This window comes from Aethalodelphis obliquidens, unplaced genomic scaffold (genome assembly GCF_003676395.1).
Source record: "Aethalodelphis obliquidens isolate GAN/ISIS:26980383/991018 unplaced genomic scaffold, ASM367639v1 scaffold34, whole genome shotgun sequence".
Taxonomy (NCBI): domain Eukaryota; kingdom Metazoa; phylum Chordata; class Mammalia; order Artiodactyla; family Delphinidae; genus Aethalodelphis; species Aethalodelphis obliquidens.
The window spans coordinates 13,190,146-13,203,773 of record NW_020837978.1 but is presented as its reverse complement, the minus strand read 5'-3'; the positions used below and the strand labels follow the sequence as shown (position 1 = coordinate 13,203,773).

Here is a 13,628-nt window from a genome sequence, read left to right as displayed (position 1 = left end):
TTGAAGGAGCTGGGAGGGACATGCAGTCACCCAAGAAACATTTGTTAATGGCTGCTCTGCACCAAGCACTGTAGCGAGCACTGGAGACACAAAGACAAAGAGCAGTTCTTGGGCTTCCCTGGTGGCGCAGTGGTTGAGAGTCCGCCTGCCGATGCAGGAGACACAGGTTCGTGCCCTGGTCCGGGAGGATCCCACATGCCACGGAGCGGCTGGGCCCGTGAGCCATGGCCGCTGAGCCTGCGCGTCCGGAGCCTGTGCTCCGCAACGGGAGACGCCACAACAGTGAGAGGCCCGCGTACCGCAAAAAAAAAAAAAAAAGCAGTTCTTTTCCTCAGTAATAGCTTAGGATGGGAGGCAAGCATTGGAAACAAATAAGTACAATGAAAAATTCTGAAATATGATAGGAGAAGGTGTAAGGTCCACTCCACCAGCATGGGGGCAGGGGCAGGGGGACTGCAAAGAGTGGTCTTGAGTCATATTGAAACCTGGGGGCATATTTGCCTGTGGTCCAGGAAGACAAAGAAGGAAAGGTCTGAAGGAAAGAGAACAGGTGCAAAGGCACAGAGGTAGGAACAGAATGGGGTTGCGGAACACGTGGTGAGGTCTGACCAGAATCGGAGGGAAAGGGGAGATGAAACTGGAGAATTTGACAGGCGTCAGCTCGAGAGTCGCTAGTAAGGCACACTAAGAACTTAGGATTTTATCTCACATAAATAATGGTAATAATAGTGATTGTAATAATTAATATCAAGTGCTTATTCTGTGCCAAGCTTTGGTATGAGCACTTAATGTGAACTCAATTCATTTCATCCTCACAACTCTATAAAATAACTATTATTACCCTCATTTTACAGATAAGGAAGCCAGGGCACAGAGAGGTCAAATGACTTAACCAAAGTCACACAACTAACAAGTGGTGAATCCAGAAATCAAACCTAGGTAGTCACATTCTTGACCATTGGTTGGTGTGTCTACCTAGTGGGTCACTGACTTTTTTTTCAGCAGAGAACTGACATAATCAGATTTTATTTTAGAACGATCCCTCTGGAGGTCATGTGGAAGATTGGAGCTGCAGGGCAGGTGGAGGCTGGTCATGAAGGAAGCACCCAGGGAGACTAATGAGGAGCCTTGTACCAAAATCCAAGCAAGGAAATTCAGGAAGAAACCCAAACCCCTCCCAGGCCTTGAGATGCTTGGCCCAAAGGGACCTAGTGCATTTGACACTTGGAGAGGATTGCTTTTCAGCACTCCTTCTCTATACAACAATATTATTTTCAGTAATAACCATGAAATGGGACAAATGATAAATGGCCAGAAAACAAACTCAAATAGTGAAAATTTTCTTCTACTGAAGTCTTATACATAATCATGCCAGTAAAATAAATTTTAAAAGATTTTTGCACAAACAAGGAAAAGCAAAATGGATTAGTACTTTAAAATCACATTATTTTCTGGAAAAGGAGAGGGAAAAACAGCATTCTTAATGTTACTCCACAGCAGTGATGAATAATAACAAAGATGACCAAATTGCTCCCAAGAAGCCCATAAATCTATTAGGGAGAAGCAGCTTTAAACAAACATTTACCACGTGATAAGGGAGCACCAGAGTATTTGGGCAGTGGTGCTCGGGCTCAGCGCTGACAGGAGAAGTAGGATTTCACGAGGCAGACGGGAAATGGGGCCCAGGGAGGCATTCCAGGAAGAGGGAATGGCATGGGGAAAGGCACGGAGGGTGAGATAGCCTGGAGGAACTGAGCACTGCAGGTCTTGGCTTGGCAGACCTGAGGGTCCATGAATGAGAGAGTCTGGGGAGCAGAGGATGACATTAGAGAAACCAGTAGGACCAAATGTAAACTTCTGCACACTGCAGGGAATTTTTTTCTTAGCAAGATAGCCTGGTTAGGGTGGTGATGGGAGAGGCAGAAAGACCCAATAATAGGTAATGGGGCCCTAAAGGCAGACAGTGGCGGTTGGGATGGAAAGCAGAAAACAATGTTGAGATGGGTGGGCATCTGGGGACAGGCATCCCCCAGGGCACCAGGGACTAAGCCTGAGTCCCAGCCTTTAGCTGCCTCTGGTTTGTTTTTGATGGACGCACACACAGTAGGTGCTGTAACTGATACTGAAGAATGTCTTGCCCATCACCTGCTGAGAGACAGTGTGTGCTCTTTAAACTGTAGTTCCAAAAATGCGCTTCAGGAGGGGTGACCTTAAGTCTTGGTTTGCGGCAGGCAGTATGGGCTTATATCAGACTGTCTGGGCAAAGTTATTAATAGGGTTCCCTTCCATTCTTAAGAGTATTCTGCTTTTAATGATAAATTATATGGTAACACTGTCTTTGGGTAACCGCTCCGGAAGGAACCTTTGTGGGTTCCTAGTTCAGTTTGTGGAATCTCGCTCTGGTGGTGAGGATGTAAAGAATCATGGACCGCATTTCCGCCTCCCCCAGCCCATCCCTCCATACACTACCCTAGAAAAAAGCGCCTACTGTTTTCTCCAGAATTACGGGAGATGCAACCTTGAGGGAGAGTGGGCAGAGTCCTAGGACGAGACTCTCGACAACTGGTTCTATCTCCAGCTCTGCCCCCAAACGAGCTGTGGAGCCTCGGGCAAGTTGTCCACCTCTCTGGGCTTCTAGATCCTCTTGTGAGCAGCACGAGGGCTCAGCCAGACGGCTGCTAAGATCTCTTCCAGCGCTAAGGAACTCCCAAGGGGCCCACTTTCCGGAAGCCTATATGGCGGCTCCCAGGAACTCTCAGTTTCCCCTGCGAATCACCACCAAACCAGCTCTGTGCCGAACGCCCCGCTCATCCCGTTATTCCTACCTCTGCCCTGGGGTGCGACCACCTTCGCGGTCTCTTGAAACACAAAAGCTAGTCCTGTAGCAGCACGAGACCTGGTTAAGACAGCAGTTAAGCGGCCCCAGAAGAAAGCCGCTTCCTCCCCGCCCACCCACTGCCCGTCGTCCAAGCCGCCTCCAAGCGTGGGAATCGCCAGGCCTGCCGGGTAAAAGACTTTGTTCCCGTTTGTCTCTTTGTTTTTACCTTGAATCCCTCTTTCCAGCCCTTCTGAGGCGCGGGCACACGTCTCTGTTCTGCAGCGGCCTGGGAAGGTCGGCAGCCCACGGCGCGCGCCGCACGGCGCTCCTCAGGCCGGGCCGCCCCCTGCGCGCCCTCGAGCGCTCCTCGCCGCGCCCTTTGCGCACGTGCGTTTCGGCCCTGCGCGCTGCCCCTCCCCCCGCCGCCCTCAGTGACTCCAGCCTCTCCCGCCTCGCGCACTTAAAGGCTCGGCAGGAGGCGCTCGACACCAGGGCCGTGGCCCGGAACCGTCGCCACCGTAAAGCCCATCACGCGGATAGGACCTGGGCGGCAATGGGACTTTTGTAACCGGGACCTGCAAGATCGGAGGCGTTTAAAGGACACCTGGGTTGCCCTCTCCCGAGCCTAGTGAGGGGAGACTGCTGCCTGGCCACGCTGGTTTTAAAAGTACCCTAGGCGCCAGCATCCGGCGGGGACCTCTTTTTTTTTCCTTTCCAAGGCATCGTGGGGCACGTCCCCACCCCTGCTGCCTCAGCCGGGCGCTCAAGCTGTTGGCTTTGGGGCTACAGACCCCGTGGGGACTGTGTAGAAGGAGGTTGCGAGGAAGGCGACCGTAGGAGTCCCGCCGGCGGAAGCAGCGCTTGAGGACAGGTGGACGGTGGAGGCGGCCCGGCTGGCAGCAGACTGCAGTGGCGCAGGGAGACCCTGGAGGGGACGGGCACGCAAACAGAAGCCCACTCAGTGAAGAAAACCAGACTTTTAGGATCATAAACAGCTCAGCAGCCGCGAAATGGGTCATGCAAATCATTTTTATGGAAGGTGCATTTTAAGAGCTGTTACCTTGTAAGGAAAGAGGGTGGATGGGTGTGCATATTTCTCTCAGAGAATTAAAATGGTGGCATCCATCAAAGAAAGACCAGGCGGACCGCCCAAATGAGCAACAAGTTGTTCCTTCATGGATTTTTTTTTCTTTTTATCCTATTTCCAATTAATTTTTGTTTTCCAGAATAAATTATTTTTAAGAGTTGAAAGGGATCTAGACGTTATCTACCAGCCCCTTATTTTACAGGCTGCAAACTTAGGCTCAGTGGACGTAAACGGGAGGGGGGGGGGGGTGGGGTGGGGGGTGGGTGGGGGGGCAGTTAATGAGGGAGCTGGAATGAGGCACCAGGTGGCCTCACTCTGTCCCGTGTATCCGTAACACCAGGCAAATACGAGAAAGGATTCTTGGAAATGTCCTAAAAGTTCTGGATCCTGCCAAGGAAATTAATGGTCAGCTGTGTTATAGGAAGCTGATTATTTGCTTTATACCATTTAAGCTCATTTCACTCTCCTTACTGCTGTGAGGGTGCTGCCTGTCAATTTTCCTTTGGCTAAAATTGAAGAAGAGGAAAGATGAGATGAAACTCAAGCCAAGGCATTATGATTGTTGAGCGACAGGCATTAAAAATTTGTGAATGAAGAGTTGAAGCCAGTCTAAAATGGTGTTTTGGGAACTTCTCTGTGTTAACTCATGGGTGTAATAAGTCACATGAAATGTTCCAATTGGAAACTGAAAAATTCTCAACTAGAACTCAATACAGAGGACACCTATAAAACGTTCTTGAGAAAGTTTAACGGAAGTTTGTAGGATGAACTGTAAGAGTGAAATACTACAGATCTTTTTTTTTTTTTCGTTTGAAGGCCATCTGTGAACAGAGGCTTGCTAGGACATCAGTGTGAATGAATGATACCCAAATGTATTGTGCAGCTATCTTTTGAGGCATCCTATCATTTACAGTCCAAAGTTGTGGAAGATGCCCGTTTTTTTTAACATCTTTATTGGAGTGTAATTGCTTTACAATGGTGTGTTAGTTTCTGCTTTATAAAAAAGTGAATCAGCTATACATATACATAGATCCCCATATCTCCTCCCTCTTGCGTCTCCCTCCCACCCTCCCTATCCCACCCCTCTAGGTAGAAAAATGCCCTTTTTAAGGGTATGTGCTGGAGCCTGCTTGTACTGTCTCATGAGAGACAATTCTCGGGAATATCTGGACCTAGTTGTTCAACACAGCCATTACTAAAAATTAAATTATATAAACTCACAGTTAAATTAGTTATATTAAAAACAAAGGTAATAAGTACAACTCAGTTTCTAATTGAAGAAGAGGAAATTATTTTAATCAGTTTCTAATTATTACAACTTACTACATTTCTGAGTTTATTGACCTCTCTTGTATCTGTATGGTGTGCTACTGTGTGTCTCTTCCCAACTCCACCTTCAGTGATATCACGTTGATAGTTTAAAATCAGCCAAGGTAGGACTATGTACGCCATGAAAACTGGTAAATGCTCCAAATCAAAGGCTTTCTCCCCAGCCCTCCTCCCCTCCCCCTCCCCCTCCGCCTCCCCCTCCCCCTCCCCCCTCCCCCAGAGAGCACACCACTGACTGTTTATTCCAGAATGCCAAGGCATGCCTCTGCCCTCTACACCGTCCTCTGACCTCTCTCTGCAGTGAAGCGGCCTCTGTTACCCGCAGCCCAAGCCACAGAATGTGTGCTGGTATCATTTCCACATCTCCCTTCACTGGAGCTGGGGCGCTATTCTAAGGCTCCAGGCTCTGTGTCCTTAACTATCCTATTCTGGTCTTGGATAACCTGTTTCCACCTGGATGACGGCTAGAGGGAAAAATCCTTCGAGGCTCACCCAAGTAGGGCTGTCACTTGTTCACTTTAAAGTTTGACTACTACTCTCCATTTTTCTCCTCAGATATGAATAACCTCTGGAAGGTCAAGTTTTTACTTCCCTCCGGAATCTATTTAAGCCTGAGCTTTGTCTTGAGCTTTTTTTCCCTCTGGAGCGATGAGGGTATTGTAAGGACTTGGGCCTCTCACACTTTACAGTGCACACCCTGGAGATCTTGTTAAAATGCAGATTATGATTCAGTAGGTTTAGGGTGCGGCCCCAAATCCCACATTTCTGAAAAGCTCCCAGTGCTTCTGTCGCTTTTTGCACAGGGTCACACTTGGAGTGGGAAGGGTGCAGAACTCATCAGAATATCAAAGCATGACTTCAAAAGGCAGAAAGGAGAAAGGAAAAATGGGAGGAAGGAGAAAGAATAGAGGAGGAAAATGACAGGGAAGAATAAAATGAAGTTTATTAGACAATCAAGCATAGAGGAAAAGAAACCCTGCCCTCATTTTATCAAGGTATCCTCTGTCTAGGAAGCACCTTTATCACATAACATTACAACTAGGAGCCTGAGTGCCACACCAGCTTCTCATCCTCTTCCCTGGTAGAGAAAGGATCTTTGCAAGTTAGTGGATCAGAGTGAAGAAGAAAAGAAAATCCTTACTTGCCATCACCCAAGCTCTGGAGGTAGCTTTTCCTCTTCTGTCTGTTCTGAAAGTTACCCTTCCAGGGATGACGGGCAAACCAGAGAGCAGACGTGTCTCCCCACAGCACTGGGAAGGTTAGTATATCAGGGCGGCGGGGGTTGGCGGGGGCAGCGGTTGGTACCACGCCGCCAAGGGGTTTCAGAGTTCACATTGAAAACTCTACAATTTTAGTTCAGACCCTAAGCTTTTCTAGGAAGTGGGACGTCAGAGAAATCAATTCTGATCCCACCACCAAATCCACTGAGTTTACCAGCATTCTTCCTATGCATAGAAAAATTGCGTGCTGACCTTCATTCCCAAACGTGTCCCAACTGACTAATTATTTCAGTAATAGCTGACATTTTTGAGGGCTTGCTAAGGATTAGGTAAATGAGGGAAACTGATGACTATGCTGGTATTTCTATTTTATCAGTCAATTGGTTTAAAGCAAGGATGGGAAAACTATGGCCCACTGCCTGTCTTTATCTGACACATGAGCTAAGAATAGATTTTAAATGGTTGAAAAAATATAGGAAAAAAAGAACATTAATTAGTAATTCCTGAAAATTACATGGCATCCTAGTTCCATTGTCTGTAAATAAAGTTTTATTGGAACAGAGACACTCCCATTCGTTTACATATTATCTCTTACTAATTTTTGCTACAATGGCAGGGTTGAATAGTTGTGACAGAGACCATATGGCTTACGTAGCTGAAGATATTTATTATCTGGCCTTTTATGGAAAATGTTTGCTGATCTCTGATTTAAAATGATAAAGTAATTCCCACAAGGGCATGAAATAATTCTGCGGAACCCCAACGGCCTGAAAGAGTTTGTACTGCTTCCAGAAGGGCCAAAAACTCCCAGGAAAGAGCTGCCATACGAGGGGAATTTATCTCATTAACTAACAACTCCCAGGCCCATGAAACATTTTGTTAAGTGGCTTCATTCAACTGCTAAAACCCTCCCCTGCTTCCATCGAGTGCCCTGTTCACAGGATGGCTATGGAGTAGCGAACAAAACTTCCCTGTGCCGCTCAGCTGTTTTGCATCCTGAGACTTAGCGCAGGGACGCTTGTCGTTTCTGGAAAAAGAAAAAAGAGCACCAGATTGCAAGAAAGAGGGTGGTATTTCAAGTGTCATCTTGAATTTAAAGACCTAATTTAAAACCCCATATTGTTCTGGTTCTTCACGTCCCTTTGTCAGACGCTTCAACCCAAACATTGTATTTCTGGAAAACAGTCCTCCCCTTCACGCACACATTGTGTCGCTCAGATGTGAAGTTTATAGCTGAGGAATCCACTGGGGCAGGTTGCCGCAGTAACAGAACCAAGCACACTTAGAAACCTCACGGATCTGAGCGGTTGTGTGATAAAACTACTATGAGTCAAGGCAAGTTGTACCAGCGTATTGTTAAGAAATACACAACAACACATTTGCATAATCAAGATTTTTGCAACCCCTGTGCGAAAGCTTGCCGTGACACCAGCGATGAATTAATGGAGTTGCCTAAAATGCAGAGTGCAAGCGTATTTTAGGCCTCCCTCTAAGGGACTTGATAGGACAGATTCTGGCAGGGAACACCCAGAAATAAATGAATAAGCCCACAAACAGGGGAACAATTGTTTACCAAACCTTGGCATTAAGCCACCAATCTGGATGTTGGCTCATTCAACACAAACTGGGTAAATACAGAGAGAAAATGCCAATCTCAGAGGAATACCTCAGTGAATGGCAGCTTCACAGGAAGTGTAGCCATGATAATCTCATAGAATTATAAGCCTTCCATTTACATCTACCCTTAAGAACCAGTTCTGAGCCACCTTTAGGTCTTACGTGGGTCTAAGACTGTGCTGAGGGCTTAATGGGGGTGTGTAAGAGGGGGACCAGTCCTCGCTGAATGGCAGTGAAAGGCAAACTCGCTTTTTAGAAAGCTGTAACAACTCTTAAGTTTACACATGGCAATTTTCACACACTGATATTCTCACAATTAAAGAAAAGTAATATTTAAGTGATTTTCACCGCTTCTAATTTTGGCAGTACGTGGGCACGCAGCACTGAGCCTTTTAGAATGAGTGGTGTGATTTTTCCGCTCTGGCCTTGAACATATTGTTTGATACTCTAGGGGAGTTTGGCTGCTTGCAGAACTGAAAGACTAGGGGGAGAACAAAGCTTTCTAAGAGACTTGAATTTTTTCTCCACTGGAATGTGGTGGAAAGAATGCTGGGCCAGCTGGCTTGGTAGTGGACTGGCCTCCAGGAAGTTGTTTAACCTCTGGGGGTCAGTGCCTCACTCTTGTAATAAAAGGACTTGACTAGGAGGATGCTGAATATTTAATAGCCCCTGGAGCACCTAATCTCAAAGTGAGGTACTGTAGCATCTGTTTAAGAATAACCTCTGCATGTTGTCATAAATGCAGATTCCCAGCAATACGAACAAACGCATTGGATCAGAATCTCTGAGATGGGTGCCCCAGAATCTGCATTTTAAGAAGCATTTGGAGTTATTCATATGCATAGGCATGCTTGCCACATTGCAAAGAGCAGAGGGGAGAAGAATCTGGGCTTCAGAGAAGATCAACCTTTGACCTTGGGAAATTATTTCACCTTCCTAAATCTCAGTGTACTCATCTTTAAAATAGGAGATAGCAATAATACCTACCTCCTAGGGTTACTGGGTTATATATTTAATCGTCCTAATATATATATTTAATATATAACTAACTAAATATATATATAGGCATGGAAAATGCTTCACTCACCCACAGAAATTACAAAATTCAGGGCAGCTAAGACGATTTAGACTATATTTTGACATTTAGGGTTGACCTATTTTTTTTTATTGTAAAGTTGTAAAATTCTAAACTCTGACTGAAAGTCCACAGCTTTATCAAACTAACATCACTGCAAGTGAAGAAAACAAGTTTTGTTGGATAATCTGGCTTTTGAACAAGATTAGTTTTTTAGGTTTTTTTTTAACCACAAGCTTGCTTACATCTCATTTTTAGACCCACAAGGACAGTTCATCTGCCCTCTAGCCCTCATGCATCAGGCCCCAAAGCTCTAGGAAAATAATAATTTTTAAAAAAGAGTGCAGATATCACTTGTCATTTACCACCAACCGAAAGCAAGCCTTGCCCTTTTCACAGTGGATGCTGCCAATTTCCTTTCTTCTGGAGAAGCCCCCTTCTGAGCGGGTGGGGTTCACACAAGCCCCATGATTCCCTGCTTCGCTCTCCTTCCCTCTGTCTTGTCTTTGATCAGGCTCTACAATTATAACAGCCCCAGCGAGCTGCCTGCTCCGTGCTCTCTTTCGGAACAAGCTGTGGTGAGGGCCTGATAGTCCGAATTACTTGGAGGGAAATTACAGCTCTTCTCCCCTCAAAAGTCTGTTGAGTCTCTCCAGGAGATTCATCACAGGGAGGCTGTTACTGATTTCTCTCTCTCTGTGAAGACTGAAATTCAGGTACAAGTACTCTTTTTGAGAGTTAGGGATGGGGGAGGGAGACAGAGAGAGAGACAATAAGGAAACAGAGAGAGAGAAAGATTTTTTATGAAGGGGAAAGGTAAGGACAACTTCCCCAAACAGAGAAGTGTGCGTGAGTCTAGAGTATGCTCTGGACCAGCCTCTGGTGGGAAAGAGGAACTCAGTTTTTCAATTCCCTGTGCCTGAATGGGCTTCATCCCCATACCAGGTGGCACCAGTGTCATTGTTTGCAGAAATAGCTCCCTTCCATTTAATTCCCCAAACATGGATTGGGCACCTACTAAGTGTCAGGTGCTCTGCTGAGCTCAGAGTTGGTGTGTGATAACATCTGCTTTAGCCCTACCTTTCAACCAGGTGTCGGCAGGTGGAATTCTTGTAGGGACAACTATTAAGAGTAGAAGGGTCATGCAGAGACTGTGGACCTAGAATGAAAAAATGTCATTCATTCTTAAAAAAAAAGGTCCGTGTTCAGAATGCCAGCTCGAGGGCCAATGCTAAACTCCAGCTCAGTTTTGTGAATGCTCTTGAGTGGCAGCTGATGGTCACTTTTTGCACGTGGTGAGGTACCTGCCACCACACTTTCAGGTGCTAGTAAAGTAACTGTGTGGGTCAGAAAAAGCCTGTGCTGTTCCACTCTCCATGGAGTGTACATCAGCCAGCTACGGGATGACGGCCGCCCCTGTCCTTCCAGAGGCTCTTCTTACTAATTCTTGGGGAAGTGTTTCAGACCCAACCTGCCTCGTTTTTCTCATGAATCCTTCATCACCTTCCTAGATTGCCCCTCAGACACCCCAGCTGACACCATACCTATAGGCTCCCATGAAATCTCCGATTGTCTGATGTATTGAATTTTAATTTATGGCCAAGCATCATTTGTTGCTTCCACCTAACCAAGCCAATCTTCTTGTCATCCACACATACTTTTGTAGCCTGCCATTTGTTCTACATGTTTGCTTATTTATTCACTCAACAAATATTTAGTGAGCTCCTACTGTGCACCAGGCACCGTTCCAGGTGCTGAAGGTACAGGAGAGGCCAAAACAAAGTCCCTGCCTTCAAAGAGCTTAGAGTCTAGAGTGGCAACGGAATACACAAAAGAGTAGCCGGATACCCTGGGAGGTGGTGAAAAGTGCTGTGCAGGAAAATAAAGCTCAGAAAAGGATAGAAAGTAACTGGGAGGTGGGCGGGGGGAGCTATAATTTTAGATGAGGGGTCAGGAGAGGTAGAGAGGAAATGACCTTTGTGGATGGAGGGAGATGGCGTTTTCTAAGCAGAGAGGACATCAAGCAAGAATGCCCTGCGCCAGAGCATGCTTAGACCGTGCAAGGGAGAGGGTGGAGGCCAGTGTGGCTGCCCGGGAGTTAGGAGAATATAGGGTCCAGGTCAATGAGGCAACTAATGTCAGCATCATTGCTCATAGGACTGGGTGGAACCCCAAGAGAAGTAGTACCATCTCCTTCTTGTTCTTGGGGAGGTTGTGTATTATTATACTCATTGTATCAGGTGTGTGAGGGTCAGAAAGGGGCTCATTTATCAACCTATAGGCCCACGATATGGTTACACCCAGTGATCCTAAGTCCACGTCGCCTGCATGAATCCCACTGTTTCTTCTTCCCTTAGCAGCGTTTCTCCAGCACTCAGCAGAGGCTCATACTGTATTTCATGACAAAAATCCTGCTTTTTTTTCCAAATGTATTTTTACTTTACAAACAGGCAGTGGGGACTCTGACGGGGACCCCAAGATTATGCCCGGACAGTGATGTGCTCCAGAAGCACTGCAGCAGGGAACATGCTTCTCTCCTGACAGGATTTATCACTAATGGATCCATCAATCTCTTTCAGTGCAGTATCTGAAGAATTAAAAGAACTGAAGAACTGTCCGTAGTGGGCAAGCCTACAACTTTCCTGCTGAGTTTATTCTTATTCCCCCTCCGGAATGAATCCCAGCTGACTATTAATTAGGCTGACTATTTACCAGCTAAGTGCAGAAAGGGCGACAGTAACAGATATTTGCAGTAACATTAGCAGTGATGCTCACCTAGGAGGGAGAATCTTACTTTCAAAGTACACCACACAATGCAGTAAAATTGTACTTTCAGTTGTTCAGAGCACATGTGATATCCCTTCAAACTGCTAGAGGGGAATATTCAGCTTGTTATCCTCTTATACAATACATTTAGCTTGGGTTGAATTCAATTTAGCAACAATATAAAAATTCTTTTATTTCCCATTCTGTTAGGAAAAAAAAGCAAAGAATGCTTCAAAGTTGCCGCAAGAGGAAAAAAAGAGACATCTCCCCTGTCCTCTTTCCTCAATCTGTTATATATTTTTGAAAAATTATCTGTTTTATGATTATTATATATCTTGACAGCATCAAAAATTTGGTTAAGTGATGCCTCCAACCTTCTCCCTTTCCCCTGATGTAACATGATTCAGGTAGACTTCCAATCAAGATTGAGTAATAAGAAGCAGACTTACCCTCCCACCAGAAACAATTAAAAACAAAATATGTGAAACAATGGCTTTTAAGACAGTGGACACCAGGCAATGAAGGACAGTGGTCCCTGAGAGATGGAAAGCAAATAGAGTGAGCCTATGATTACCTTTATCTAACTGCCTTGAGAAAGATTCCAGATGATGGTACAGGGAAGGAAAACCCCAAACAGCCAGGAGAGACCTTGAATTGAGGAGAAGATGCTGGGAGTCCAGGGAGGGAAAAGGTGGCAAGAGTTTGCAGGGCAAAGTACCTGAGAGGAGACAGAGAGAACTCTGGGGACTGCAGAGTGTACTCAGTGGAGGACTGATCAACACAGGCATGTAAGAAAACTACTCAAGGCTGGGGAAAGAACCACCCAAAAGGATTAGAGAGAATGGAACTCTGAGCTCTTACAGTGCCCGTTCTCACCAGTCAAACTAGAAAACCTCAGCAGGCATAGGTTGGAGTACTCAGAAGGTACTAAATGCTTGTCCTTAGTAGTGGGAAAAAAATTAGCCCTTCACTAAGCATCACTATGGCCCCACCTAACAAATCATAAAAGCAAAATCTGAAACTGCGTGCAAGTGATGGAACTGCACCCCAGAGTTTAGGAATATTTATAGAGACTCAAAGCTATCCAGGACCCAACAAGATAAAATTGATATTGTCAGAATTCTAATTAAAAAAATGGACCAGGCATGCAAAGAAACAGGAAGATACGATCCACAATTAGGAGAAAAATAAGCCAACCAAAACAGACCCAGAACTAAAACAGATGTTGGAATTAGCAGACAAGGGCATTAAATCTTATGATTACTGTGTTCTATATGTTCAAAGAGCTAAAGGAAAGATTAAGCATGTTAAGATTAGAGCCAGGAAATATTTTTTAAAAGACTCAAACTGAACTTTGGGAGATGAAAACTTCAATGTCTGAGATTTAAAAAAAATAACCTGAATGGGATTAATGACAGTCTTAATCCAGTCAGGATGCTATAACAAAGTACTATAGACTGGATGTCTTATAACCAAGATGTTTATTTCTCCCAGTTCTGGAGGCTAGAAGTCTGAGACCAGGGTGCCAGTGTGGTTGAGTTCTGAGAAGAGCCCTCTTCCGGTGGCAGACATCTCACTGTATTCTTACATAGTGGAAAGAGGATGAGAGAGCTCTCTGAGGTCCCTTTTATAAGGGCACTAATCCAACTTGTGAGGGCTCCACCTCCAATACAATCATATTGGGGGTTAGGATTTCAACATATGAATTTTGGAAGG

The 13,628-nt window shown here is 45.5% G+C and overlaps 1 protein-coding gene across 1 annotated transcript in view; it reads right to left on the bottom strand.

Moving 5' to 3' along the window:
• Positions 1–6,382, bottom strand: part of STMND1 (stathmin domain containing 1) — a 36,003-nt gene extending 29,621 nt beyond the window's left edge. The window contains 3 exon segments of the mRNA XM_027128180.1: positions 3,045–3,195; positions 3,560–3,743; positions 6,376–6,382. Coding sequence (XP_026983981.1) covers positions 3,045–3,195; positions 3,560–3,743; positions 6,376–6,382 — 342 coding nt within the window.
• Between the last annotated feature and the right edge of the window lie 7,246 nt (positions 6,383–13,628).